This window comes from Sceloporus occidentalis, unplaced genomic scaffold, assembly GCF_023333645.1.
Source record: "Sceloporus occidentalis isolate IW3139 unplaced genomic scaffold, rSceOcc1.0.p SCAF_6, whole genome shotgun sequence".
NCBI lineage: Eukaryota > Metazoa > Chordata > Lepidosauria > Squamata > Phrynosomatidae > Sceloporus > Sceloporus occidentalis.
This window is the reverse complement of record NW_028316986.1, coordinates 28,243,909-28,271,084: the sequence shown is the minus strand read 5'-3', so window position 1 is coordinate 28,271,084 and position 27,176 is coordinate 28,243,909. Positions and strand designations below refer to the sequence as shown.

At 41.1% G+C, this 27,176-nt stretch overlaps 1 protein-coding gene across 1 annotated transcript in view; it reads right to left on the bottom strand.

Annotated features, from left to right (window-relative positions):
• Positions 1-27,176, bottom strand: part of THADA (THADA armadillo repeat containing) — a 203,073-nt gene that overhangs the window by 81,967 nt on the left and 93,930 nt on the right. Inside the window, exons 27-28 of the mRNA XM_089529183.1 lie at positions 5,915-6,004; positions 4,272-4,403 (exon numbers count right to left, since the gene is read on the bottom strand). Coding sequence (XP_089385309.1) covers positions 4,272-4,403; positions 5,915-6,004 — 222 coding nt within the window. The remainder of the gene's footprint in view (positions 1-4,271; positions 4,404-5,914; positions 6,005-27,176) is intronic.

Genomic DNA, 27,176 nt, shown 5'->3' with positions numbered 1-27,176 from the left:
GCAGTCCCACAGCATGCCCCATCTACATGGACCCACATTTAATCAAACCAGTCTTCTTTCAACTACTGGAATATAGCAATAACAATAACAAGTACATTTCTACTCCGCTTATCAGTGAACTAGCATTCCCTAAGCGGTTTAAAATGTGTACGCTAATTGCCCCCGACAAGTTGGGTACTCATTTTATCAACCTATAGAAGGATGCAAGGCTGAGTGGACCTTGGAGCCCCTGGGTTCGAACTCACAACCTTGTGGATTGCGGTACAGGCATTTAAACACTGTGCCACCAGGACTCCTGGAAGGTGTCTTCTTCCTTTGGTAGCTTGGCAACATAATGTTGAATAGCTGGGACAACCAGGAATTACCCAGCAGCCCCTTAGATATAAATATTAGAGGGAAAGTGGTTAACCAATTTTTAGATGAAGAACATCAGTGCAACTAAAATAATATTTAACTGATAGCAAAGTGATACAACTAGCAAGGACATTTTTAATATATAAAAACAGTTGTCAGAACCAAATCAACTCTATATACTATGCATGCTCTTCATACCCATGAGTACATATATGTTCATGGCAGACCTGTATTATTTGCTTTACTTAGCAAAAGAACTCATTTGGATAGAAGGGATCTATTTTTAGACAAAAGAAGGCAGAGCTCAAGGGCAGTGATATTTAAACATCTCTCAAGAAAGATATGGCCTGCCTCAGCAAAGAAATAAGCAATTAAATTACATCAACCAATCCCACATATCTGTATTTCTATCAATATTGGCAGAGTAACTAATTTCAACATTTTTTTAACAAAAACATTTCAGGCATAACGTCATGCTATCTAAAGCTGTTCACTAAATATTGACACAGTCACACCCCAAAGACTATTTAGATATGAATAGTTTTTGTATGACTTTCAAAAATCAACCTCTCAACACCCTTTAAGAGTTAGAGTTTTTTAAAACAAAGAGTCATAGGTCCTTCATAATTGCCAGACTGGGGAATACTGACAAAAATCACTCACTTGACATACTTTAGCACCTCAAAAGCATGAAAATAGCAGATTTAGCAATTTTACTGCAAAGTTAGTATACTTAATTAAATGTTGCATTCTTGGCCTTAAGACACTATTATACAAGTTCAATTAAATTTGTATAAAAAGAGTTCTAAGGAAGCATGACCATTTTAAATAGTTGCAATCTATTCCTATACAAGCAGCACAAAGAGATGCAGGCATGTTATTCAATGTTTATGCCTTGTAGAAGACCCTATGGGGAACAGCAAGGCATTAAAGCTATCTTACAGATCAATTCTGCCTGGTGTACACGGCAACATTGCTTTTTTTCCTAGTATGTTTCCCCATACAGATCTTAATTTTTACACACACACACACACACACACACAGAGTCTGGTGGCCATTTTGAGGGATGTCATTATTTAATTTAATCCATATATCTACTGCATTATCATGGTATTTTACCCAGTCATGGGTACCTGGTACAGTAATAATTTGAACCAAAGCCAAAGAATGTCTATCGTCAACACTACTACCACCACCCCTTCATCATTGATTTCATATATACTACTACTACCACCACACCATCATCACTGATTTCATATATACATATATTTCATACAGTGTGCCGAAAAAACTACCAACTGTTCATGAACAGTGGCATCACTAGGGCTGGCGTCACTCGGTGTGGTTACTTGTGGTGTCACTCCCCCCCTTCCCACTGATCTCCAACCAAACTATACCATACAAAATCCTCAGTAATGTTTTTTGCACTAATAGTACTCATAAATCGCAATTCCCATATATCACTGAATGTAATGGCAATAGTTGTGATATAAACAACTAGCAAAAGTAAAATTATATCTTTAAATTACAATATCATGCACACAGCCTAAACGCAATTGCATGTACAGTTTCATGTGGTTAAAGTGAAAATTTGGTAAGATGTGATGTTTTTAAAGAAAATCTTTTAAAAATAAAAGTTTAAATTTTTACTTTTTTTAAAAAAAACCCGAGGCCTCTCCTTTCTTCTCCGACTTTGCCTTGCCCAATTCACACCATCTCTTCCACTCTACTCCTGCATTTTAAAGGACACATCTGACCGCCCCTGTCAAAAGGCAAATGTTTGGGGAGCAGTGGTGTCACCCCTCCTTCAAGGTATCACCTCATGTGTCCCACAACCCCTACAGCCCTTTATTGACACCCCTGCTTATGAAGATGGCTAGTGAATTTTGTAACTTGCAGTATCTAAAGATCCAAAGATAGAGTTTTAATGTTGCTCCCATTAATTCTGCTACACCCATAATTTGTTTGATATTAGTTTTATGGATGTAGGTATCAGAGTTATTGAATCAGGAGTTTTAAGCAGATGACCAGTGGCCACTTGGGAAGATGAGTTCAATATAATTATCTGCAGAAGAAGGTGGAGACATGTCAAGTTAAAGCAAACAACCAGAAAATGAACCTGAGTTTTAACAGAGAGGACAAAGAAGAGCAAGGCAACTTCTGTAATGGTGTTCTCTGAAAATTGCTTTAAAAGTTGGTATGGAATTACTGAAAGAATGTTGTGATGGTGATGCAATAGGCAAATTTAATTAATTAATGAGAATATAACCACTGGGGTGATAGAGGACACCATCTCTACAGGAACAGTGTCAGGTATATTAGTGGAAGCAACATGTTACTTTAGGAAGTAAACATTACATAAAGTCATATCAGCACATTACAACTTAGACTACTAGACTATCAAAACAGACATAGAAATTAGAAAACAATCAGGAAATGAACATCAGTCTGATGATCAAGTCAGGTAGTTGAGTGCTAGCAAGAAAAAAACATAAGCTCAGAAAACACATAGATTCTTCAATGCCTGGACTTCTGAATTTCCTCTCTTACTTCTGAGCAGCCATTAGAAAACAGGATGCATCTGCTACCTGATTTAAATGCATTTTATCCTGTCAAAACTGGGAACTCAAATTAATTTAGCCTGGTTTATTGAAACAAGTCAAGGCTCAAACCACACATCTTAATTCAGTAAAACGTAATTTAAGCAAACCATAGCTTGACCTAGTTCACATGATGTGACAATTTGTAGTTAGTTTAAACCAGGAAGCAAATGATTCCAATGAATCTCTCACGCCATGCTGGAGTGAGTGTGCTTGAGCAGTCTTATTCTCATAACTGAAAATTATAGCCTGAATGAGGCAGAGATGTGATTACTTCAAAAGGACCCAAAACCTCAGTGGAACACAGAAAGGGGGAAGAGACTAAGAGCCAATATGTCAAATTATGATACAGTGCGCCCTTTTCTTATGCGGGGGATCTGTTCCGGATCCCCCCCCCCCCGACATAAAGAAAAAAACGCATATGCTGGAGCCCCAATAGAAGTAATGGAGCTCGTGCCCAAGGCGCACCCCATTACTTCTTCTGCTCGCCCCTCTGCTTATTTTCAAGGGCACGGATCTCAGATCCACTCATTAGGAGGGGCAACTGTACAGTATTTGTTAAATTGTATGCTATCATTCACTAATAGCCTATCTTCTGATATTTGGGTTGGATTTAACCTTTGTGGAGTAGCTAGTTGGGTTCAGAAGGAAATATATTTTTTCTACAAATACCCACAAAGACTTGAAAGCAATAATATAATAAATAGCTGCTGTTGTTTTTAAAGCAGTTAAACATGGGACTTCTGATCGATTCAGAATCACATATTTTTCATTCTCGCTGATAAAGGAAATAAACATAATTGATAAAAGAAACTTGATAAAGGAAGGAAACTTACTACCAAATAATTTTGTTTCCTACCTTTTCTTTTTTATATATAAAAGCTTTAGATTATATTTATCATCATTTCTTACAGGAGCTTGAAGCAGTTTCCCATTAAAGGGGCTAATCAGGTTTATATCTGTTTACCTTCAGTGCTACTGCAACCTCAGATTCTCACCAGGCCAGGCTATTTCCCTTCTAATAAAAAAGACTTCACACAATTGGATCTGGGCACATTAATAGATGACATTTTCTGAGTGATGTAGGGCAAAGAAAAATACCCTTAGCATTTCTTTCTAATGTTTTATGTGAAAAATGCTGTAAAATTATGTTTCATTCAGTCTCAGCTTATACCAGGACCAATTCTTCTCTGGTTTTGGAAAACAAATGTAGGAAATGAATAACTGAAAATGAATCCTTAGTTAATAATAGCTCTATAATTAAAGCAATGTGGAACATTCCAAGCAAACTAAAGTCTTTGTAAAATAAAAACTTACCTCAAAATAAAAGGAACAAATGGAGCCATGCTAAGAGCAGAATATGTCCCATCCATTGGTGATGGATACAGCTTACTCAAGATCAAAAGCAAAAGGAACAAGCTTGGATGGAGCTTCAATTCACCTGTTTTGCTACATCAAAAGAGTAAAACTTTGTTAAAAGTATTCATAAAAATCTATCTCTAACTTGCAAGAACCCCCAATACTTGATTAAAAAAGAAGCTGCACAATAATTTGATGTTACAAGATACTGTATAAGAGCCTGCATGGTGTAGTGGTTTGAGAATTGGACTACTGGGAGACTAGGGTTCAAATCCTTGCTCATGAGGGTTCAAATCCTTGCTCGGGATCACCATGGGCTGAGGAAGGCTGAGAGTGTGTAAACAGTGAAAACTGAGAGTGTGCAAACAATGCAAACACCTTATGAACAAATACTACCCTGTGAAACATTTATGTTAGATTCATCATAAATCATAAATTAATTGAAGGAACACAACAACAATACAAGATAGTTAAATAATTTGCTCTTTTTTATGTAAATAATGAAAATCTTTCTGCTCCACACACAAAGATATCAGAAATTCTTAAGCTTGGCCTATGCCCACACAGAACAACATACAGTTAAAATAAAAGGCAAAACCCCCACACTGAATATTGCCACACCAGCTAACAGGATACTGAAAAACTGCTCTCAATTTTACAATCTTACTACAGTCTCAGATTAAGGCAACATTCAAGAATGCCTTCAGCCTCATTCACACACTTGTACAGATGGGGCAAAGTACAAGTCATTGGAAAAGGGGTCAAGAATTACAGAGTTCAAGTTAGGAACCATAATGCTTTACTTCAACATGCCTTTTTCAATTAAAAAAAACTAGGAAACATCTTATTTCTTTAATTATTCCAAAAATACTTAACAACCAATAGAGGTAATTTTTGATGTATAAAACTGAATGACCAGAGTTTGATGCAGAATGATTTGGGTAGGGAAATCTGTTAATCTACTCAGGGAATTCAGCTGTTATTGGATGGGAATGCAAGGGCAGGTTTGTGGTTTAAGGAAACAGTAAAGTTGGCAGGTAGAGCTTCTGAGCAACTTCTCATGGCTGATTTTTAAAAGTTTGTCTTCTTTGCTTTTAATTGAACATTAACTGTACTTGCTGATGACATGCATTTGTATTTATTGCAACTGCTTGTATTATAAATTATTTATATTTAATATAATTTTACTATGTTTTGTATGAAAGTCACTTTGGAAGACATGATTTTGAAAAAAAAAGCAAGAAACAGATTAGATAACTAAAGAAAACATGCTATGGAAAAGGTGAACTGCAAAATGACATATACAAAAGGAATGGCTAGAGGACATGAAGATATAATGCATACTGATGCCTTGAGCATTTTTTAATTGTTTGTTTTTAGCTGTAACAACAAAGAAACAGCAAAAACAAAGCACATCTTTTTTTCTTCTCTTCTATGCATCAGTGTTTCCAAACAGATTTTAAATTCAGAGTGTCATCTTTTTATGTCCAAAAGGTATATGCACAACTGAAATAGAGCAAACTGCTTTTTTTAAAGCAAGCACACACACGCTCACATATGCACATTCAGCAGTGATTCAATCAATTCATCTTCTTTCTTACCTGTCTACTGTGCTAGCTACAAGTTCCAACTGACTGAGCAAAAATGGATAAAGATTTGGATATCGAGTGAAGAACTCTGTCCCAGACATTCTGTAAAAGAAGAAAAAGATTCAGCATTACAGAGCTGCATGCTAGTACAGTTGGCCCTTCTTATACACAGATTTTTTTATACACGGATTCAAGCATACACAGTTTGAAAATGTTCAAAAAAAGTATAAATTTCAAATATCAAATCTTTATTTTCCATTTTTTTAATAAGGGCCACCATTTTGCTATGTCATTATATTTAATGGGATTTGAGCATACATGGATTTTGTTATCCACGGGGGATCTTGGAACCAAACCCCAGCATATAACAAGGGTCCACTGTATTATGCTTCTATGACATGTACCAACAATTTCATCCCTCATTCTGATTAAGCATCAGAAAATCAGCAAGCATAATTAAAAATAAAAGCAATTTATAAAATTATACAGTATTTTTGAATTTTTAGAGGCTGATTCAGAAATAATGAAGGAGATGGCTATCAACTAAGGGGATCAACTATCTTAGACCTATTCTCACAATATATATATAGAGAGAGACTGAGATAGAGTGAGTCTACAATGTGTAAATAGTGGAATCATGATACAGAGGAAAGAGAAGGACAGGTTGCTCACCTGTAACTGTGTTTCTTCGAGTGGTCATCTGCGAATTCACACAAATGGGTTATTTCTGCGCATGCGCAGCAAACTCGGAAACTTCTAGAATCTCCAGGCAGAAAGTCATGTAACTTTCTGCAGCCTCCTTCAACTTTTTGGCGGTAGCCCCTCCCATCCATATATAAGACCCCTACCAGCCCGCTCTCCTTCAGTTCCGAATGAGCCGCATACAGCACGGCAGCAAGCGTTATCAAATGAGCAGACACTGAGGGGATGGATGGGTGGGTTTGTGTGAATTCGCAGATGACCACTCGAAGAAACACAGTTACAGGTGAGCAACCTGTCCTTCTTCTTTGTGGTCTCTGCGAATCACACAAATGGGTTAGACTAGCGAGCTATAGTCATAGGAGGAGGGAGTGTCTATGTAAAGGATCAAACAGAGAATAAAGTATGTAAACCAAACAACTGTGTCATTTATTGACAGTGTAATATATTCAATGTATGGCAGAAAGCAACACTGCCCTCCCAAAGGCTGCATCTTGCCTGGCCCTGGCGTCCAGCCTATAGTGTTTGATGAATGTCATTGGTTGTGACCAAACAGCAGCCTTACATACATCCTCGAGCGGAATCCCCGCTAAAAAGGCCGAGGATGCTGCTACCGCCCTAGTTACATGGGCTCTAACCCGTCCTGGTAGGGGCTTATTTGCCAGTTCGTAGCAGAGGTGAATGGTACTGGCAATCCACTTAGAAAACCTCTGCGGTGAAACCGGCGGTCCCCTCCTGGCCTCGGAGTAACATACAAAAAGTCTCTCCGACCGTCTGGTGGCAGCAGTTCTGTCCAAATAGAACGCCAGTGCCCTGCGAACATCCAGGGAATGAAGCTGGCGCTCTGAGTCCGTGGTCGGGTTAGGGGCTAAGGTTGGCAAAACGATGTCCTGGTTAATATGGAAAGCAGACACTACTTTAGGTAAAAATGAAATGTCTGTCCGGAGGACGACTTTGTCCCTGTGAAAACGTAGGAAGGGCTGGTCCCTTCTGAGTGCACATAACTCACCGGCCCGACGGGCTGACGTGATCGCTACCAGAAAGGCCGTTTTCCATGTCAGGAGCCTCAGATCTGGGGTAGCTAAGGGTTCAAATGGTTTGGACATCAGAATTGCCAAAACTGTGTCCAGGCTCCACTGTGGAGAAGGATCTGCAACTGGTGGACGTAAGTTGTTGAGTCCTTTGAGGAATCTTTTTATGAGAGGGTCCCTAAACAAGGACGGTTTGTCATGCAATAAGTAATGGGACGAAATGGCAGACAAATAAGACTTTATGGAACTCAAAGAGAGACCTGCGGTAGTCAATGTCATAAGAAAGTCCAGGACTATCGGGATGGAAACATTAGACGGTGAAATATCACTGGTTAGTAGGAAGGTAAGGAACTTGTTCCATTTATATGCGTAAGACCTCTGTGTAGACGGTCTTTGTGCTGCTTTGATAATATCTCGCACTCCGGATGGTAGTGATCTTAGGATCGAATCCTCCACGCCACCAATTTGAGGGATTGCATCTCGGGGTGGTGGACTTGTTCTCTGTGAAGCGAGAGTAAGTCTGGTCTGTGGTCCAGGCGGAGATGTTCTTGGGCTCGTTGCAGCAATGGGGCGAACCAAGGTTGTCTGGGCCACCATGGAGTGATCAGAATCGCATTCGTGGAATCCATCCACATCTTTGCTAATACTCTGGTTATCAGCGGAAAGGGGGGAAACAGGTACAGGAGACCGTTTGTCCATTGAAATTGGAAGGCGTTTCCCAGGGAGCCAGCTGCACGAACCCGTGAGCAATAGCTTTGTAGTTGAGCATTGCTGGGTGAGGTGAACAGATCCACTGTTGGGGTGCCCCATCGCCGAAAGAGAGTGGCAGTTACTTCTGGATGTAACATCCACTCGTGGCACGTTGATCTGGATCTGCTTAGCTGGTCTGCCAGCTCGTTTTCGTCTCCTGGGAGGTGAACACACTGAAGCAGTATTCTGTGTTGTATGCACCAGTCCCATATTCTGAGTGTGATATCCAAGAGAGTTTTCGACCTCGTACCCCCCTGTTTGTTGAGGTAATACACGGTCGTGGTGTTGTCTTTCAGGAGGAGGACCACTTTGTTGGAGAGCAGGCTTTGGAATGCTCTGAGGGCTTTTTCCACTGCTAACATTTCTAACACATTGATGTGGAGGTTTGAGTCTTCGTGGGACCATTTGTCTTTGACGGTCAGGCCTAATGTATGGGCTCCCCATCCTTGAAGAGACGCATCTGTTGTCAGAGTAATGTCTGGTTGAGGTGGGGCAAAGGGCATGCCTGAACAGACGTTGTCTGGCTGGAGCCACCATCGTAACGAGGCTTGGACTTTTCTTGGGATGGTGAGTACCTTGTCGGGACGGTCCTTTATGGGATCGAAAACGGAAAGGAACCAAGATTGTATTGGTCTCAGACGTAGTCTTGCCCATGGCGTTACAAAGGTTGTTGAAGCCAGATGTCCCATTGCAACTTGTACTACACGGGCTGGTAGGTGTCTGGAATGGAGGCAGGCCCGTATGGTCAGAGATAGAGTCAGGAACCTGGACGGAGGGAGGTAAGCCTTGGCAGCTTGAGAGTCCAGCAGCGTGCCTATGAACTCGATCCGTCTGGATCGAGTTAGATGTGACTTTCCTAGGTTGATGCAAATTCCCAATGACCGCAACAGGCTTTGTGCAAAGTCCATCTGGTGCTGTAGGGATTGTCTTGACGGTGCAGTGAATAGCCAGTCGTCCAGATATGGGAAGACTGCAATTCCCTTCTGTCGGAGGTATGCGACTACAGGGGCCATACATTTCGTGAAGACTCTTGGAGCTGACGAAAGACCGAATGGAAGGACCTTGTACTGGAAAAAATCCTGACCTACGGTGAAGGCGAGAAATCTGCGATGATCTTCTCGAATGCCAATGTGGAAGTAAGCGTCTTTCAGGTCCAGGGTGGCGAACCAGGAGTCTTTCTGCAAAAATGGCAGAATAGAAGCAAGAGTTACCATCCTGAAACGTTTGTATACTATGAAGGAGTCTAAGGCACGCAAGTCCAAGATGGGCCTAAGGCCCTCAGGTTTTTTAGGGACTATAAAGTACTTAGAAAAAAAGCATGATCGGGCCTGTGAAGAGTGTACAGGTTTGATAGCACCTTTATCTAAAAGGGAGCGCACTTCGTCAAGAAGGGTGTCCGAGGGGGAAGTATAAATGATGGCTCCGGTGGTAGGGAGCTCAGAAAACTCAAGGGCATAACCCCATCGAACGATGTTAAGGGCCCAAGAGTCTGAAGTAATAGAGGCCCAGTTGTTAAAGAAAGGCCATAGGCTGTTTACAGTGGTGACGAAATGCGCTGGGGAACTTCAAAAGCGTTTCTTGCCTCTGGTATCCTTCTTTTTATAGCCCTGCTGATAGCGGCCCTGAGATGGCTGACATCGGTCCTGATGAGTAGAAGGGGATCTTGACGGTCTGCCCTGATGAGATGAGTCTTGAGGTTGAAACTGACGGTCCGGTTGGTTATAGCGTTGTTGACCGTGATGGAACCAAGAGCGCTGGCCAGTGTATCTCTGTCGGGCTGGTCTAGATGGAGGAGCCGACATGCCATGCTTTTTGGCAGCGGTTTTCATTCTGTATTTGAAACTTAACTTCTCATCAGTTTCTTTGTTGAATAAGCCGGAGTTGTCAAATGGCATGTCCTCGATGGTGGATTTAGCCTGGGGGATCAGATCCGAAGAACGTAGCCAGGCGTATCTGCGAAGGGCCACCAAACCGGAAAGGATCTTTGAAGCGCAGTCTGTGGAGTGACGCGCTGAAATTATTTGCTGGCTGCCTACCTGGTGAACTTCGTTTCTGATGGCGGTCATGAGCCTCTTTTTGTCATCTGGAAGCTCGGCGATGACGGGGTCCATCTTTTCCATTAGGAGCTGGACATATGCCCCCATGCATGCTGCATAATTAGCTATTTTAATGTCCAATGCAGCAGAGGCATAAAATTTCTTGGCCAAACCGTCTATCTTCCTGCTTTCCTTATCCACTGGGGAAGATGAAGGTCGAGCAGCGAAGGAGGTTTGGGAACCTTCTACGATAGCTGAGTTTGGCTTTGGGTGGTTAAATAGCCAAGTGGGTCCAGATGGTGTGACCCTGTATAGATTTTCGATCTTCCTAGAGGTCGAGGCAATAGTAGCGGGGGTATCCCAGGACCGTCTAGCGATTTTTTCCAAAGAGGGTAGAAATGCCAGGGATGGAGGCGCTGGGGCGCAGCCATGGATTCTCCGTTCCACTGGATCGAGCGCCACATCTTCAGAGTGAGCAACCTCTAATTTGAGGGCATCAGCCATCCTAATTATCCTGTCCGAGAAGGAACGGATGTCATCCGTTGGAGAAGGTGCGTCCGGTTTGCCAAAGGAGAGAGGTTGATCGGCATCCAACTGTAGGTAAGGGGATGCTGAACGGGAGCGGGACTCCGAAGGTGATCTACTGCATCTGCGGCTGGCAGGGGAAGGGTCCCTGCTACAGGAGCGACGTCTCGCTGGTTGTTTGTGTTGTGGTGAGCGAGGCCTCGCTCTGGAAGGGTCCGTGGTAGTACGGCGAAGATAATCGACGTCGACCGGTAGGAGATATTGACCAGAGTGTTGGTCATAAACTAAATCCGGGTAAGTATTGAAGAGGTCGCGTTCTGAGTGGTCTCTACTCAGAGGGGAGCGATTTGGGTGGCCACTATCTAGGGCCTCATCCGCTTCAGTCCCTAGGGCTGCTCTATCTCTCCTTTGAGGGGAAGCACCAACCCGTCTGGGTCGGGACGGTGATCTAGATGGCTGTCTCTGCCTCGGTGGACGGGACGGTGATCTGGATGGACGTCTCTGTCCCTGTGGTGAGGGGGGAGCGTCCGAATCAAGGATCTCTCCCTCGGATTCTGAGGAGTCTCCCAAGTTCACAATTTCCAGTTCCTTGTCTTGTACAGACAAATGGGAGGAGATGAGGACCCGTGGTTCCAGAGGTGGTGGGGCTGATGCCGCAGTGATCTCCGGAATGGGAGTAGCAGCGGTTAGAGGCTCAGGCGGAGGAACCGATATGGTACTTGGGGGCCCCTTGCGCCTGGACTTGGGCGGTGGAGAGGCTGATTTGGCCCTTCTGGTATCCCGGTGGTCCTTAGAGGTTTTGGAGGACTTTTGCTTGTCCCCATGAGCCCTCTTTGAAGCCCTCTCCGGCTTAGCCTTTGGGTTGGCGGCTGTTGATTGGGCAGCCGGCTCTTGGACCGTCGCGCTAGGGCGAAAGGCTTTTTCGTAAAGGGACGCCTTGAGTTTTTGGTCCCTATTTTTCAGTGCCTGGGCAGTCATGGCCTTACAGTGTCTGCAGGCCCCAGGGATATGTTCCTCTCCAAGACAGAGGACACATCTATCATGTCCGTCGGACATGGGGATTTTGACCCCGCATTTAATGCATTGTTTAAATGAAGCCATAAGGGTAGTCGTTACCGGTCCGCGTCAATGCCTGTAGAGTTTGAGACAATGTCCAAATCGTAATCCAAGAGAATGGTCAAGTGTCCAGTCCTGTTTCAATAGCCAGTTGAGAGATTCAAAGAAGTCAAGCGAAGTTCCTCGAGCTGCAAACGCAGCGGAATGAAGGAACTGAAGGAGAGTGGGCCGGTAGGGGTCTTATATACGGATGGGCGGGGCTACCGCCAAAAAGTTGCAAGAGGCTGCAGAAAGTTACATGACTTTCTGCCTGGAGATTCTAGAAGTTTCCGAGTTTGCTGCACATGCGCAGAAATAACCCATTTGTGTGATTCGCAGAGACCACGAAGAAGAAATGTGTACTCTACAATTTAAGAAAAAAAATTTTTAAAGGTGAAAGAAGTAATGGGTGAGATCCCATGGTTAGAAACAATCAAGGAGAAAGGAGTTGGTGATGGATGAGAATATATTGAATGCACAATCACAAAAATTCCAACAAAAAATAAAACTAGGAAACAAGCCAGAGTGGCTACACAAGGAGCTTTCAAATAAGGCAAAATTTTGAGCAAGTACGTATAAAAAATGGAAGAATGAGTAAATCAGCAGGAAAGAGTACAAATGAGAAGACAGCTCTGTGGGGAGAAAATCAAGAGGAGTAAGGCTGAGAATGAGCAAGAGAGATTAAAATTAAAAAGTAGAGGTTCCCCGCTCCAACTGCATTCAATGCAAGAGGAAGAATAATGAGATGATAAGATTTTCTGCATGGAGAAAGAGAAAGGCTAATGAGAGATAGAACTACTCAACAAAAACTCCACCTTTATCTTCCCCCAAAATAAAATCAGGGATCAACCTAGTGAAAATAGAATAAATGATGTACCGAGGGGGCTGCAATCAAAGAAAATCAAAGAGATACCTACTTTACATGAATGGAAATCTCCAGGGGCAAATAGATTGCATCCAAGAGTACAACTTGGCAGATGTAATTTCCTAGCCAGTTTCTACAGTATTTGAGAATTCCTGGAGAACAGGAGAGCTATCTGCAGACTAAAAGAATGTAAGTATTGACCCCCATCTTCAAAAAGGAATGAAAGGAAGACATGTGTAACTACCAATAGGTCAACATGATGTCAATGAAAGGAAAGATTTCAGAACAAATGATGAAACAGTTGGCTTGTGAGTACAGTCACAATGCACCAATTACTACGAGCTAGTATGGGTTTCTCAAAACCAAGGTGTGTCAGATTAATATTATCTCTGATTTTTTAAAAAAGTTACTACAAACTGGTAATGTAAGGTAACTGTTACATGGATTAGTAATTGGTTGACCAGCTGAACCCAAACGGTGCTCAACAATGGCTCCTTTTCATCCTGGAGAGTGACCACAAGGCTCTGTCCTGGGCCCAGTGCTATTCAACATCTTTATCAATGACTTGGATGACAGAACTGGGGGCATACTTATCAAATTTGCAGATGACACCAAATTAGGAGGAATAGCTAATACTCCAGAGGACAGGATCAAAATTCAAAACGACCTGAATAGATTAGAAAGCTGGGCCAAAGCTAACAAAATGAAATCCAACTGGAGAAATGTAAGGTACTGCACTTAGGGCGGAAAAATGAAATGCACAGATATAGGATGGGGGAACACCTGGCTTAATGAGACTACATGTGAAAGGGATCTAGGAGTCCATGTAGACCACAAGTTGAACATGAGTCAACAGTGTGATACGGCAGCTAAAAAGGCCAATGCAATTTTAGGCTACATCAATAAAAGTATAGTGTCTAGATCAAGGGAAGTAATAGTGCCACTCTATTCTGCTTTGGTCAGGCCCCACCTGGAATATTGTGTCCAGTTCTGGGCACCACAATTCAAAAAGGACATTGAAAAACTGGAGTGTTTCCAAAGGAGGGCAACTAAAATGGTGAAGGGTCTGGAAACCATGCCCTACGAGGAACGCCTTAGGGAGCTGGGTATGTTTAGCCTGGAGAAAAGAAGGTTAAGAGGTGATATGATAGCCCTGTTTAAATATTTGAAGGGATGTCATATTGAGGAGGGAGCAAGCTTGTTTTCTGCTGCTCCAGAGAACAGGACCCAGAACAATGGATGCAAGCTACAGGAAAAGGAATTCCACCTCAACATTAGGAAGAACTTCCTGACAGTAAGGGCTGTTCAACAGTGGAGCACACTCCCTCGGAGAGTAGTGGAGTCTCCCTCCTTGGAGGTCTTTAAGCAGAGGCTGGATGGCCATCTGTTGGGGATGCTTTGATTGAGAGTTACTACATGGCAGGAGGTTGGACTGGATGGCCCTTGTGGTCTTTTCCAACTCTATAATTCTATGATTCTATGATTGGTAGATAAAGGGAATGCTGTGGATACAGTGTATCTTGAACTCCCTCAATAATAGTCATGTACAGAAACTGGTAACATGTGGGCTAGATGATGCTACTACTAGGCGGATTTAGCTGGTTAATGGACTAAACCCAAAGAATGCTCATAATAATCACAGACAGAAGGGACAAAAATGGTGTCACAGGATTCTATGCTGGTGACATCTTTAAATATCTTTATACTGGTCAGCAAAGAGTTAGAACAGGGACAGGAGTCAAAAGAGTAAGGGGTCAGTTGATTAGAGTAAAGAGAGTAGAGTTTGTGAAGTATGTTTGAGAAAGGTTAATTAGCATAAATGTATAAATAACAGTAAGAAATAAGCTGTAACTATTGTAACCATGTGTTTAAACAACAAATAATTGTGAATAGTTTCATTATCCTTTTCTGTGAAATAAATTATTTCATTTATACAAAATAAATCTGAGGTTGTTACACTGAGATTAAGTTATTGATAAAGTCAGGTGCAATGGTATTTGCGATGGTGGCAGGTCATATAAAAGAAGAGGATTATCACAAATGGTGCCAATGGTGGAAAAGTAGAGGTCCCTGCATTGGTGGATTGAACAGTTTAAGACTACAGAGGGAAAACATGACTGAATACTCATTCTGTACAAATCCCATGCTCATACAAAACCAGATGTCCAAAACATTCTAGCCTAATATTTCTCTTAATACCACTGAATTATGTACAAGCAAACAATTTTTTCTCATTTATATAGTTTCCTATCCCACTGTCTTAATTGATGCACTTTAGAAAAGTTACACCACTCATGTGCTTGTTTATACAAATTGGGGCTAAATTCTTTGTCAAAACGTTTACTAGCATCTAACCAATTTAAATGCTTTAATAAATGAAGTAAGAATTGTGATACAGCTATTAGACACTGAAAAGCACTATAAAATCTGTACCCTCTTTGTAGCAATTCAAGCTTTTTAAAAAATCAGAGAATAGGAAGAAAATGGCTACAGGCCAATTTGAGAAAGCACTCAAAAAACATCTGTTATACCACAAAAACAAGTTAAGCATAGAGTTTCAGGCACTACATTTTTTTAAAAAAAAGAAAACACCAATAAGTCGCATTTCGTAACATGGTTTTTAAAAGAAATCTTTTAAGTTTCATGCTTACCCTAACTTAGCATGCTAACCAGAAGCAAAAAATATAAAAATTATTATACTGGTCAAAGACCGAATAAATTTTATTACTATTACTATAAAAATTAAAAAAGTCAAAGGATAAGAAAATTAAGTTGAGAATAAATCACTCTCCATTCAAAATGATCTTCTCAATAAACACTAAACATCTATGGTAAACACACTTCCCATTTCAGATCAAAGCATTTGTCTTCAAAATCTTATTCTTACAGTTCTCTATACACAATATCAATGAAAGTAAGTAAAGTTTCAACATATGAAAGACATGGTTGAATACCAGAGCTCAACTAACATAACATGCCTTAACCACAAACCACTGGACAAACATTGCAAAATAGAGCAAAACAAATCTTCTGAATGAAACAAGTACAGGATCCTTTCACAGTAAGTGTACAGAAAGTCAGGAGTATTGCCTACTCAGTACTACAAACATACTAGCAGGGGTTCTAGTTCTATATTTCAGTATAGTTTTTCAGAATTGTTAAGGTGAAAATAGGATATTTTTCAAAACCATAAGCAATCATAATTTTAAAAATACAATGTAAGTAGAATACAACTGAATGTGCACCATGACAAAGTCAAAATAAAATACTCAGCTAGTATGTAATGTCGTTTGGATGGATAAATGGAAGAAATATCAAGCATTGCCTAGCAACTTAAAAGCAAACATTTAATAAGATGATCACCAGGAGATTTCCCATGGGCTGGAACTAAAGTTTGATTATGACCACATATTGCCTTCTTCATAAAAATGATCCAAAGAATTATGTTTTCAGGAGCAACTATGGCTATAACTGCAAACCCTTAAGCTCTGGAAGCATCTACCTCTATTTGGCAGCCACCAGAACCTCATTCTGGAGCCCCTTTATGGTCAGTGAATAAATCTAAGGTTCTGAATTGGCCTTTTGCTCAAGCTCTTCTGTGAGAATAGGCTATACAAAACTGTTTTGGCTGAAGCTGCCTAAGCTACTCTAGTTTTCCTACCTCTGGTATTTTCTGGTGTGATTTTTCACTCTGACTCCCTGGTACAAGATTGACTGACTGCTATTTAGGTTTGAGCTCTGAAATATATTTAATATAAATTAATGGGCAAATCATTTTTTAAAAGATGGAGCATTTCTCTAGTAGCTAAGCTGACTCAATCGTATCAAGCAGCCATTTCTCTCTAATCACTGCCTGTCTGGATTACAAACTGTTTTAGTACAGAGACTGGTTTATAGAGATTGCTCCCCACAAGGAGCCATATTGTAGAATTTTAAATGATATTAATCTTCATTCAAACGTATTTTAAAATCTGCATTAAATGACTTCTGGTGTACTTTTTGATCCCATAGGAATTCCAAGGTTTTGTAGGGAATACAGATATCCCATGTCCCGAAGAGTGTTTGTGGGTGTAAAATGAATATTCAGTTTGAGCAGCCTCTATCTAGACTTTCCTTTTTGACTCCAAAAAGCAGCCATCCCCATTTCAGCCTTTAAAATGCTAAGATAGGTTGAGTTTCCCTTCTCTGAAATGCTTGGGGCCAGAAATGTTTTGCATTTAAGATTTTTCCACATTTTGGAAAGTTTACATATATATACATACAAAAATATATACCTTATACACATAGCCTGCAGGTAACCTCCACATATTTTTTAAAATAATTCTATGCAAGAAACAAAGGCAGGATACAGACCGCCCAAAAAAGAGTGGTCTCCCGCCGCCCTGGTTGGCTCCGTAGAAAAGCCGCCCATGTGAAAAATTATGGAGTATTTCAGATTTTGGAATTCCAGATAAGGGAATTATTATTACTATTCTTTCCAGTCCAAAACTACAGAAATTAGGATACAAGCATAAACCTTGAAGAAACTACTAATATTAGTGGTACAATGGAACAATTTGAAGTTGCAGTGGTCACTGCAAGCATATTTCCCATATGTGGAGTTCCGTCTACTGCTTTGCTTATCCAATGCCCTACTACAAAAGTAACATTATTATTATTATTATTATTATTATTATTATTATTATTATTATTATTAAGGTGGATGTGAGGCTTGACACTGAATAGTGTCAAAAATGTTTAACAAATGTTAAGCTGGTGGAAAAACTGACCCAACCACATTTTGTTCATTGTGGAAATGTGGTTCAAGCAGGACAGAGTCATCTTCCTGAGGTATACAAAGCTCCCTTTACAAATAAATTTCTCTCTTCAGCCAATCTTGGCATTACATCAAGTAGGGTACTATGATCAATGATATCAAAATATACTAAAAGATTCAGAAAGATCAATACAACAGTACTCCATGGTCTTTCACGTGGTGTGGGTTATCAATCTGATCAAGTAAGGTTGCTTTGTTACTAAAACCTATCCTAAAACCAAACTGAAATTAGTCCAGATAATCTGTTTCCTCCCAAGACATATAGTGTTACCCAGCCACCACACTGTTCCATCTTCTCCCTAAAGGGGATATGAACTATGAGGTGATTATGTTCACATTCTTCAGGGTCCAGAGAATCCCTCTTTAGCAGAAGGTGCACTATAGGCTCAAAGCAACAGGCACCTCTCCTTGACAGAGTGAAAAAATTATCATCCCCTGGATCCACCTGATCATCCAACTCTCCTCAATCTCACCAGCTAAAATGAACAATGGTAATATTTACATGTGGTGGGATTGACTGAGGAAAGCATCTTGCAAACCACATCAAGCTGCAGCAATTAATCTTGAGGAACATGATCAGAGGAAGCAATGGACACTTCCCCAGATTCTAGAAAAATCGTGGCATGCGATTCTGAGTATATAAAAGGGACTTTCTGCCTAACCAAAGAGATAAATATAGCATTAATTTTAAACAGTGCATTTCAAACTGACAAACTGTTTTCACCAAGACCTAATATTTCAAATATATACTGGGAGAAAATATTTTCTTATTTTCATTCTTTGGGTCTTATTCAAAGATACACAAGCCAAGAAATTCCAAATAAGTGATAATTACATTCTTTTAATAACACTCATAGGATCTTTGGTCAAGCCAGCTGTGTGTGAAAAAAATACTGCTATATAGTGCTTTCTAAATTGCTTGATACTTCATGTTCTTTATTATCATGCTTAACCAGCTCACAACTGAACAGACCTAGTTAAAATTCAAGGAAGTCTCCAGCTCTCAGGAATATAAGAATTTCTTCCAGGGATAACCATGGAATTCAGAAGCCATGAGTACGATCCAATCTGTCATTCTATTGATGGAACTGCTTTCATCAACAGAACAGGAAGGGGGTAACTTTCTCTCTCTCCTTTAGACTCTCAAAATGTGCTCTCAAGACTGGAGAAACCTCTGGAGAAGGATTTCAGGTAGTGTGGAGGGCCAGGACCTTTTAGTCAGCATGATGGTTACAAGTGAAGAGGAAGAAAAAGCCTAATTCTGCTAGCAAATTTCTGCCTAGTAAAGTGTTTGATGTAAGCTCTTAACCATAATTAGGAAAAGATCAAAATATGTGGGAGGTTAAAGTGGTATTAGTGGCAAAGGCCTGGGCTGAAAGAAAACCCCAAAACTAAACTTTTTGTATTTTATTAAACATTGTTTGATTTAAGCTTGCACTCTATGGCAGAATGAACAGTTTATATGCAGAATGTCACAGCTACAATCCAATCTGAGGGAGTAGACTGAAGTCTACGAAAACTTATGCTGCCAACTTCTTTCAGTTAAGTCTTAAAGTTGCTACAAGATCTCTCTACATACTAATTCTACAGACAAACATGGCTATATCTTTGAAAGCGACAATCCAAGGCATTTCCAGTTTAAAAAAATCAAGCAATGGGTGAATAGCTGCTGCAGTAGACTGTTCATGTTGTGTGTCTTCAGTTCACCAATTTATGGTGACACCATGGTGAATTTATCATGGGATTTTCTCGGCAGAATTTATTCAGAGAGGGTTTGCCCTTGCCACCCTCTGAAACTTAGAAAATGTGACTTGCCCAAAGACACCCAGTTTCCATGGCTAAGCACACACCCTATGCTTGTGTGCAGGTGCACGCCCCATTCATTTCAATGGGGCTTGATTATTTGCAAGTCTCCTAAGTCGCCGGGGGCAGGCAGGTCTGGAACCGTTCCCTTCGAGTTTGGAAGGATGTCTGTATTTGCATTTCTCTGCACTGAATCTCATATTCCAGCTTCAGAAGATATTGCCACCTTCTAACAATATTGGGGGGCAGGGGGAAGCTGTGCCCTCTCCATCCATTTTCTCCACACCATGCATAATGTCATAGGCTTCTACCATGTCTCCCCTTACTCACCTTTATGACTGCTTGTGCTATTGTTAATACACAGATGTGCAAACACAAAAGGCTCATAAGAATCAAGAGAGCAGTGTGTCCTACCTTTCCAGATACTAACAAAGAATACTAATTGATAAAGTATTTACGTTTTGCTTTCTTTCGGTGTTAATATCATTCACTTACTTCTTCCATGCATGAAATAAACAGTTACACAGATTTAAATGTATTAAATGAATTAAACAATTGAAAGGAAGTGGGGAAAGAAGAGGAAAGAATCTAGGAACAACTTAGTCCAACTGGTTTATTAAAGCTAATCATTTTGTCTTAAAGGTGCTGTTAGATTCCCCCCCTCCCCCAATTCCTGTTTCTTTTTTATGCTGCAACATACTCACACAGCTATCTCTTTAAATACAAAATTGACACTCTTCACAAAATTATTCTGAACACAATGTTCTGCAAAAAATTATTAACTGTCATGACATTTTGTATGCACATATCACCTCACAATGACATATATCACAGGTCATCTGTTCAACAATTTATCAAATTTTATGTTTTTCAGAATAAAAGAGGATTTCATGACCTTGTTCCCTAGAACATATTAACTATAATGAGTACGGCCAATTTGTGAATCAACTGTTCCATTTCTGAACAGGGAAAGTGAGAGTAGAAATGATCTGAAAAAGAGAGCAAACAATAGCAAACAATTTGAAGAGAGGCTTTAAAAAAGAAACATCACTGCACAGGCCTTAAGATGTGTTCTGCTACCAAATATCCAGTCAGGTGCTTAATGGAACTCTAGCAATTACAAAAAAATAAAATAAAATAACTAAGGAAGTAAAAGGTATATTTTTCCAGTTTTCACAACTATAGTCAGCCATCCACATTTGCAGCTTTGACTTTTGCAGATCTGATTATTCATAGAGTTAATTGATATGTTCTCTAGGACTCTCTAGGGTACTGCAGTGTGACTCTGCTGGAAGCTGACCACAGTCAAGCTGGAATATCTAGAGATTCCTAGAGAAAGTGGTTCTATGGTCAATGTCCAGCTGATGTTGACTACAGAGTTGTGGTGGAGGACCTAGCAATTCCTAGAGAGGTGTTCTCTCAGTTTTAAAAAAACAGAGTGATCTAATTGCATTTTTGTACTTTTACAGGGATCCTGTGCCACTAACCCCAGCAAATATAGAGGGCCTACCATACTTTATCGATGGCAATCTGATTTCTTTGTCTATCTGTGGCTATGCATCACTATTAATACGGGGTCAGGTCAAAACTGTATGTATATCACACTACTTTTGTTTTGTTAAACCTTACAACTTCATCATGGGGTGACTTTAATATTAGCTAATCAAACACACACCTATCGTACTCTAGCACAGATTAAAACAAAGTTCTCTATAGCTAAACCATGATGATAATAAAAGGCTAATAAAAATTAAAACTGCACTGCTTCAAAACAGTTTCAAAGCATTTAAACCACAAAAATGACAACAAAAGTACAGCACACACACATATCCTTTAAAACTCCCTTTTGCAACAACAAATTAATTGTCAAAATTTAGTCTAAATAAAATGGTCTTTGCCCAGGGTGACCAGATGTCATAACTGCAAAAGAGGACAAAGCACTGTGAAATTTAAGACATTCAAGAAAAGGGTAGGACATGTCAAAATAAAGACTAAAACACTCGTATTATTATTTATTTATAAAGTGCTGTAAATTTACACAGCGCTGTACATACAATCTTTTTAATTGGACGGTTCCCTGCCCTCAGGCTTACAATCTAAAAAGACACGACACAAAAGGAGAAGGGAGTGGTGGTGGGGAAGGGGCCTTTCTAGTAGGATAAAACATATAAAATACATAGCAATACAGGAAATGATTCAATAAAACAGACAACAAAAGAACATCAAATAGCAAGTGACGGTTATGCAATGCCTGGGAATGCTTCTCTGAACAGGGTGGTCTTCAACTCCGTTTTGAAGCTGGTTAAAGAAGTGATGGCTCTTGCTCGCGGGGGAAGAAGGTTCCAGGAGTGAGGGGCAGCGACTGAAAAGGGGCAAATCCTAGATGAGGCAGAGGAAATCCTGGGCTGGGACAGCAGACCTTGACTACCAGAACGGAGGGCCCTAGTTGGAAGGTGAGGAGAAGTAAGGTCTGATAAGTAAGGAGGGGCCAGCCCATGGAGGGCTTTAAACATCGACAGCAGGAGCTTATGCTGAATGCGGAAAGGAAGGGGGAGCCAGTGAAGGGATGCCAAGACAGGAGAGATGTGGTCTGAGCGGTGGGCAGTAGTGATAATGCGTGCAGCTGAATGCTGTACAGAGATTAAAGGACGCAGGTGAGAAAGAGGAAGCCCAGCCAGGAGGACATTACAGTAATCAAGTTGTGAGATCACTAGAGCATGGACCAGGATCTTGGCAGTGGAGGCGGAGAGATAAGGTCGGATTTTGGCAATATTGTATAGAAAGAATCTACAAGCCTTGGCTGTGGTCTGGATCTGAGGGATACACAACAGAGAGGAATCAAAGATAAAACCAAGACTGCGGGCTTGCTGGACTGGTTGAATAGAAATGTTGTCCACAGAGACAGAAAAGGAGTGTTGAAGGATGGACTTAGGAGGAAAGACAAGAAGCTCCGTCTTGGACATGTTGAGCTTCAAACGCTGATGGCGCATCCACTGCAAGACAGCTGTGACACAAGACGAAACTTGCTGTTCAAGCCTTGGAGAAAGGTCGGGGGTGGAAAGATACAACTGGGTGTCATCGGCATACAGATGGTAGGAAAAACCAAAACAGCTAATGAGTTTATCTAAAGACAGTGTGTAGAGAGAAAACAGAAGGGGACCCAGAACAGAGCCCTGGGGAACTCCAACATATAAGGGAACAGGAGATGAAGTCTGACCACCTGTGACCACTGCAAAAGATCTGCCAGACAAATAAGATCTAAACCAGTCGAGAACAGAGTCAAGGTCAGAGAGTATGTCAACTAGGAGACAGTGATCAACGGTGTCAAAGGCTGCAGACAGATCAAGGATGAGAACAGAGTAAAGGCCATTAGCCTTGGCCTGTAAAAGGTCATTCGAGATCTTAGTGAGAGCTGTCTCTGTAGAATGCCTTGGGCGGAAACCAGACTGAAGGGGATCGAGGATGGAGTTGGCTTCAAGAAACTCAAGACAGCGCGAATAAACAACCCATTCCAAAACCTTAGAAAGAAAGGGAAGAAGAGAAATCGGACAATAGCTAGACAAAGAGGAGGGGTCAAGAGAAGGTTTTTTCAGAATTGGGGAAATGAGAGCATGTTTGAAGTCCGACGGGAAGGAGCCTGTAGAGAGAGAGAGATTGAAGATATGGAGAAGCGAGGGCAGAAAAGAGGGAGCTATAGAGATTAGAAGACGAGTAGGAATTGGGTCAAGAGAACAAGTTGCAGGTTTGGAAGAGTTCAGAAGTGTAGTGAGTTCATCCAAGGAAGCAGGAGGAAACACAGAAAATTTGTTAGGCGAGGGCAATAGAAGATTATGAGCAGAAGAAGAATCAGGAGGGACTATCTCAGAGCGAATAGTGGTAATCTTTGAGATGAAATAATTAGCAAAGTCATTAGGAGAGAATGATGAAGAGACAGGAGGAGAGGGAGGTTTAAGCAAAAAGATGAAGGTGGAGAACAAACGCTGCGGGCACCTCTCATTGGCGGAGATCAATGATTTGTAATAATTCTGTTTTGCCATAAACAGGGCGCGTGAGAAGGAAGAAAGAACAAATTTGTAATGAATAAAGTCAGCCCACTGTTTGGACTTTCTCCAAAGACGTTCGGCTGCTCTAGAGCAGGATCGGAGAAACTTGATAATGGGGGTAAGCCAGGGCTGAGGCCTAGTCTTAGAGGAAGAAGTGCGTACAGAGACAGGGGCAAAGCGGTCAAGAGTTGAGGAAAGAGTGGAATTAAATAGAGACATTGCTGACTCAGCAGAGTCCCCAAGATTTAGGGAAGAGAGATGAATCCAGGGTCTGACCAAGATGGTTAGAGTCAACAGACTGAAGGTTACAAAAATGGCGTTGAACAGTATGACGAGGAGGAGGAGTATAAGTGAGAGCAAAGGAGATTAAATGATGATCAGATAGTGGAAAGTCAAGTGCCAGGTAGTCAGAAATGGCGCAGTTTGCAGCAAGAACCAGGTCAAGACAGTGACCAAGAGAATGAATTGAAGAGTTGGAGTGTGGTTGGAGGCCAAAAGAAGCTAGCAGAGAGTTAAAGCGAGATGTTGTAGGGTTATTGGAATCGTCAACGTGGATATTAAAGTCACCTAGGATCAAAGTGGGGACTGAATCTGAAAGAAAGAATGTCAGCCATGATTCAAAGTCAGATAGGAACTGGGTGGCAGAACCAGGAGGGCGATAGATGACTGCAACACGGAGCTGTAGAGGAGAAAAGAGTCTAATAGGATGAAACTCAAAGGAAGAGAAATGATAGCTGGGGGAAAAAGATAGAACTTGGAACTGGCAGGTGTTATATAGCAAGATACCAATCCCTCCTCCTCAACCCTCAGGACGGCTTGTGTGGATGAAGGAGAGACCACCAAAAGAAAGGCAGCGGAGGTTGCAGTATCATGGGCTGGGAGCCAGGTTTCTGTGAGAGCAAGGAGATTAAAGGATTTGGAGAGAAAATAGTATAAATCTAAATTCATGTATCTTAATCATGCTTACTAAGGACATCTTGAAATTCCACCTGGACAGAAGGCTGAAATGTAGGGAAAGGGAAAGGAAAAGAAGGATGTCTGATCAGGTTACTTGCCTGTGAAAGGAAAGCAGAGAAGGAGCCAGCTTAGGTTCATGTGGAAGAGGGTTTCATAGCCTGGCAGCAGCCAGGAGAAGCCCTCTCAACCATCTTTAGAAGGTCCATATCCCTATTTTGCTTGTTTGCTGTTCTGTTGCACACAAACCTCTACACAACTGGCTTCTTACTTAAACTGCCCCATCTTATTTAAACTGTCCTAGTGGTCTCACGACTTGATTACTGTAACATCCTCCTGGCTGGGCTTCCTCTTTCTCAATTTTAATTTCTGTCCAGCATTCAGCTGCACGCATTATCACATCCGCTCACCGCTCTGACCACATCTCTCCTGTGTTGGCATCCCTTCACTGGCTCCCCCTCCCTTTCCGTATTCAGTACAAGCTCCTGCTGGCGACATTTAAAGCCCTCCATGGGCTGCCCCCCCTTATTTATCAGACCTTTCTCCTCACCTTCCCACTAGGGCCCTCCGTTCTGATAGTCAAAGTCGGCTGTCCCAGCCCAGGATTTCCTCTGCCCCATCTAGGATTCGCCCCTTTTCACTTGCTGCCCCTCACTCCTGGAACCTTCTTCCCTCACGAGCAAGGACCATCACTTCTTTAACCAGCTTCAAAACGGAGTTGAAGACCATCTTGTTCAGAGAAGCGTTCCCAAACATTGCATGATTGTCACTTGCTATCTGATGTTCTTTTTGTTGCCTGTTTTATTGAACCATTTCCTGTATTGCTATGTGTTTTATTCGTATTATCCTATCATTTCTTAGATTGTACGCCATAGGCAGATTTACTCTTTTATATTTGTTGTTTTTATGTACAGCGCTGTGCAAATCTACAGCGCTATATAAATAAAGAATAATAATAATAAAATAATAATCTTCTTAGGAATTCACGGATGTTTAGTACCTTTATTAGTAGTCTAATAAAACTACTGTCTTCCTTAAAATAACTACATCCACACTACTGGTATACAACAAATAAGCCAACAGAAAATTAAAATTAATGTCATAAGAAGAAATTTTTATGAATGAAAGAGCAAGTTAATTACAAGCAATTGATCATTCTGAGACAACCACTCTTCCTCTGTCCAAACAAATTGTCCTCTTCCAAAATAATTCACAAAATTCCTCTTAACCAATGTCATTGATAAATACAAAATTATCTGAACAGCTAGAAAGGTCTCGTGCACCAATGATCTTGGATTAATGCAATCATTTAAAAATCTTCGGTAGTTAAGCTACCATTATTTTACCCTCTTTAGCAGGGGTAGGCAACCTGCGGCCCGCGGGCCGGATGCGGCCCGGCGAGGCCTTGGGACCGGCCCCAGCCCGGTCCTGCCGCCGATTGCCGCCGGGGCCTTTGGCGTCTCACGTGCAGGGGCAAGGGGGGCAATTGTCTATAGAAGCCTCAGAAACATGCATTTATCTTAACATTTTTTAAAAAATCAGCAAATTTTTTCACGTGTCCTCCATTTTTTATGTAAAAAGTGCCCTCCATTTGAAAATTTTGTCCTACTTTTGTCCCGGTTTATTTATTTATTTAAATTTTTAAAAATTATTTAATTATTGATTTTTTGGCTTCGGCCCCCCAATTGTCTGAGGGACAGCAACCCGGCCCCCGGCTCAAAAGGGTTGCCTACCCCTGCTCTTTAGGGATGATATCCAACCCACTCTATTTATAGAATGACATCTTTCAACAGAAAGGAAGGTGTTGATTCCCCCACCCAAAATGCAACTTCCTTGTAAGAATTTAACCCAGAGGGTTGGGAAACATTTGAGAACAAATGGAGTGGGGGAGTGGGTGAAAAGGAAAAGAGAGTAAAGAAAAGAGGGAAGAGAGGATGCAAGTAGAGACCAACTCATATGACACTGGATTTTGCCACAAGGTATTAGGATATTTTAACTAGGATCCAAAGGGCAACGCAGACTCCTATGTCACAATCCACTGAACTTGATTATAACCCCTCCTGAAAGATCAGAAGACTATCTGGACTGAGATTAAATATGAGCAGGTGGAAGAGCTCAACAATCTTCATCAATCTGTCAAAACTCCTTATACATGGAGCTATCTCAATTCCAGCTCTCCTGGTTATCCCTTATGCTTCCTTAATCACACAAAATGCACTTCCTTTCATTTATTTTAAAACATATATAACAAAAAGTGACTAGTATTGTGCTACTTTGATTTTAATTATTACAGATTACAGTTAGTGTGGGGGTATCTTTATCGACTCATTATTTTGCTCATCCTTTCTACTCTATGTGAACAGGCAGGATTCTCCCCTCCCACCCTTCAAGTTTGTTCTACCCATTTTTTGTGTCACCACAGTGTTGATATTGCTTTAATCTCTTGCAGAGCGAGTTGCATTTTCCTGGCAAAATATTCATTACCTGTTAAGGATGTACCAATCTGTGGGGCCAGGAGTTAAGAAAGCAGAATTTTGTCAAAACAAATACTCCTGCTTGAAATCAGTGCTAAGAAGTCATGTTTGAAAAAGAATTCTTGGAGAGTTTGTTGCAAAGAGCACTTTTGACTGGAACATTCGTTATTCCATACAGCATCT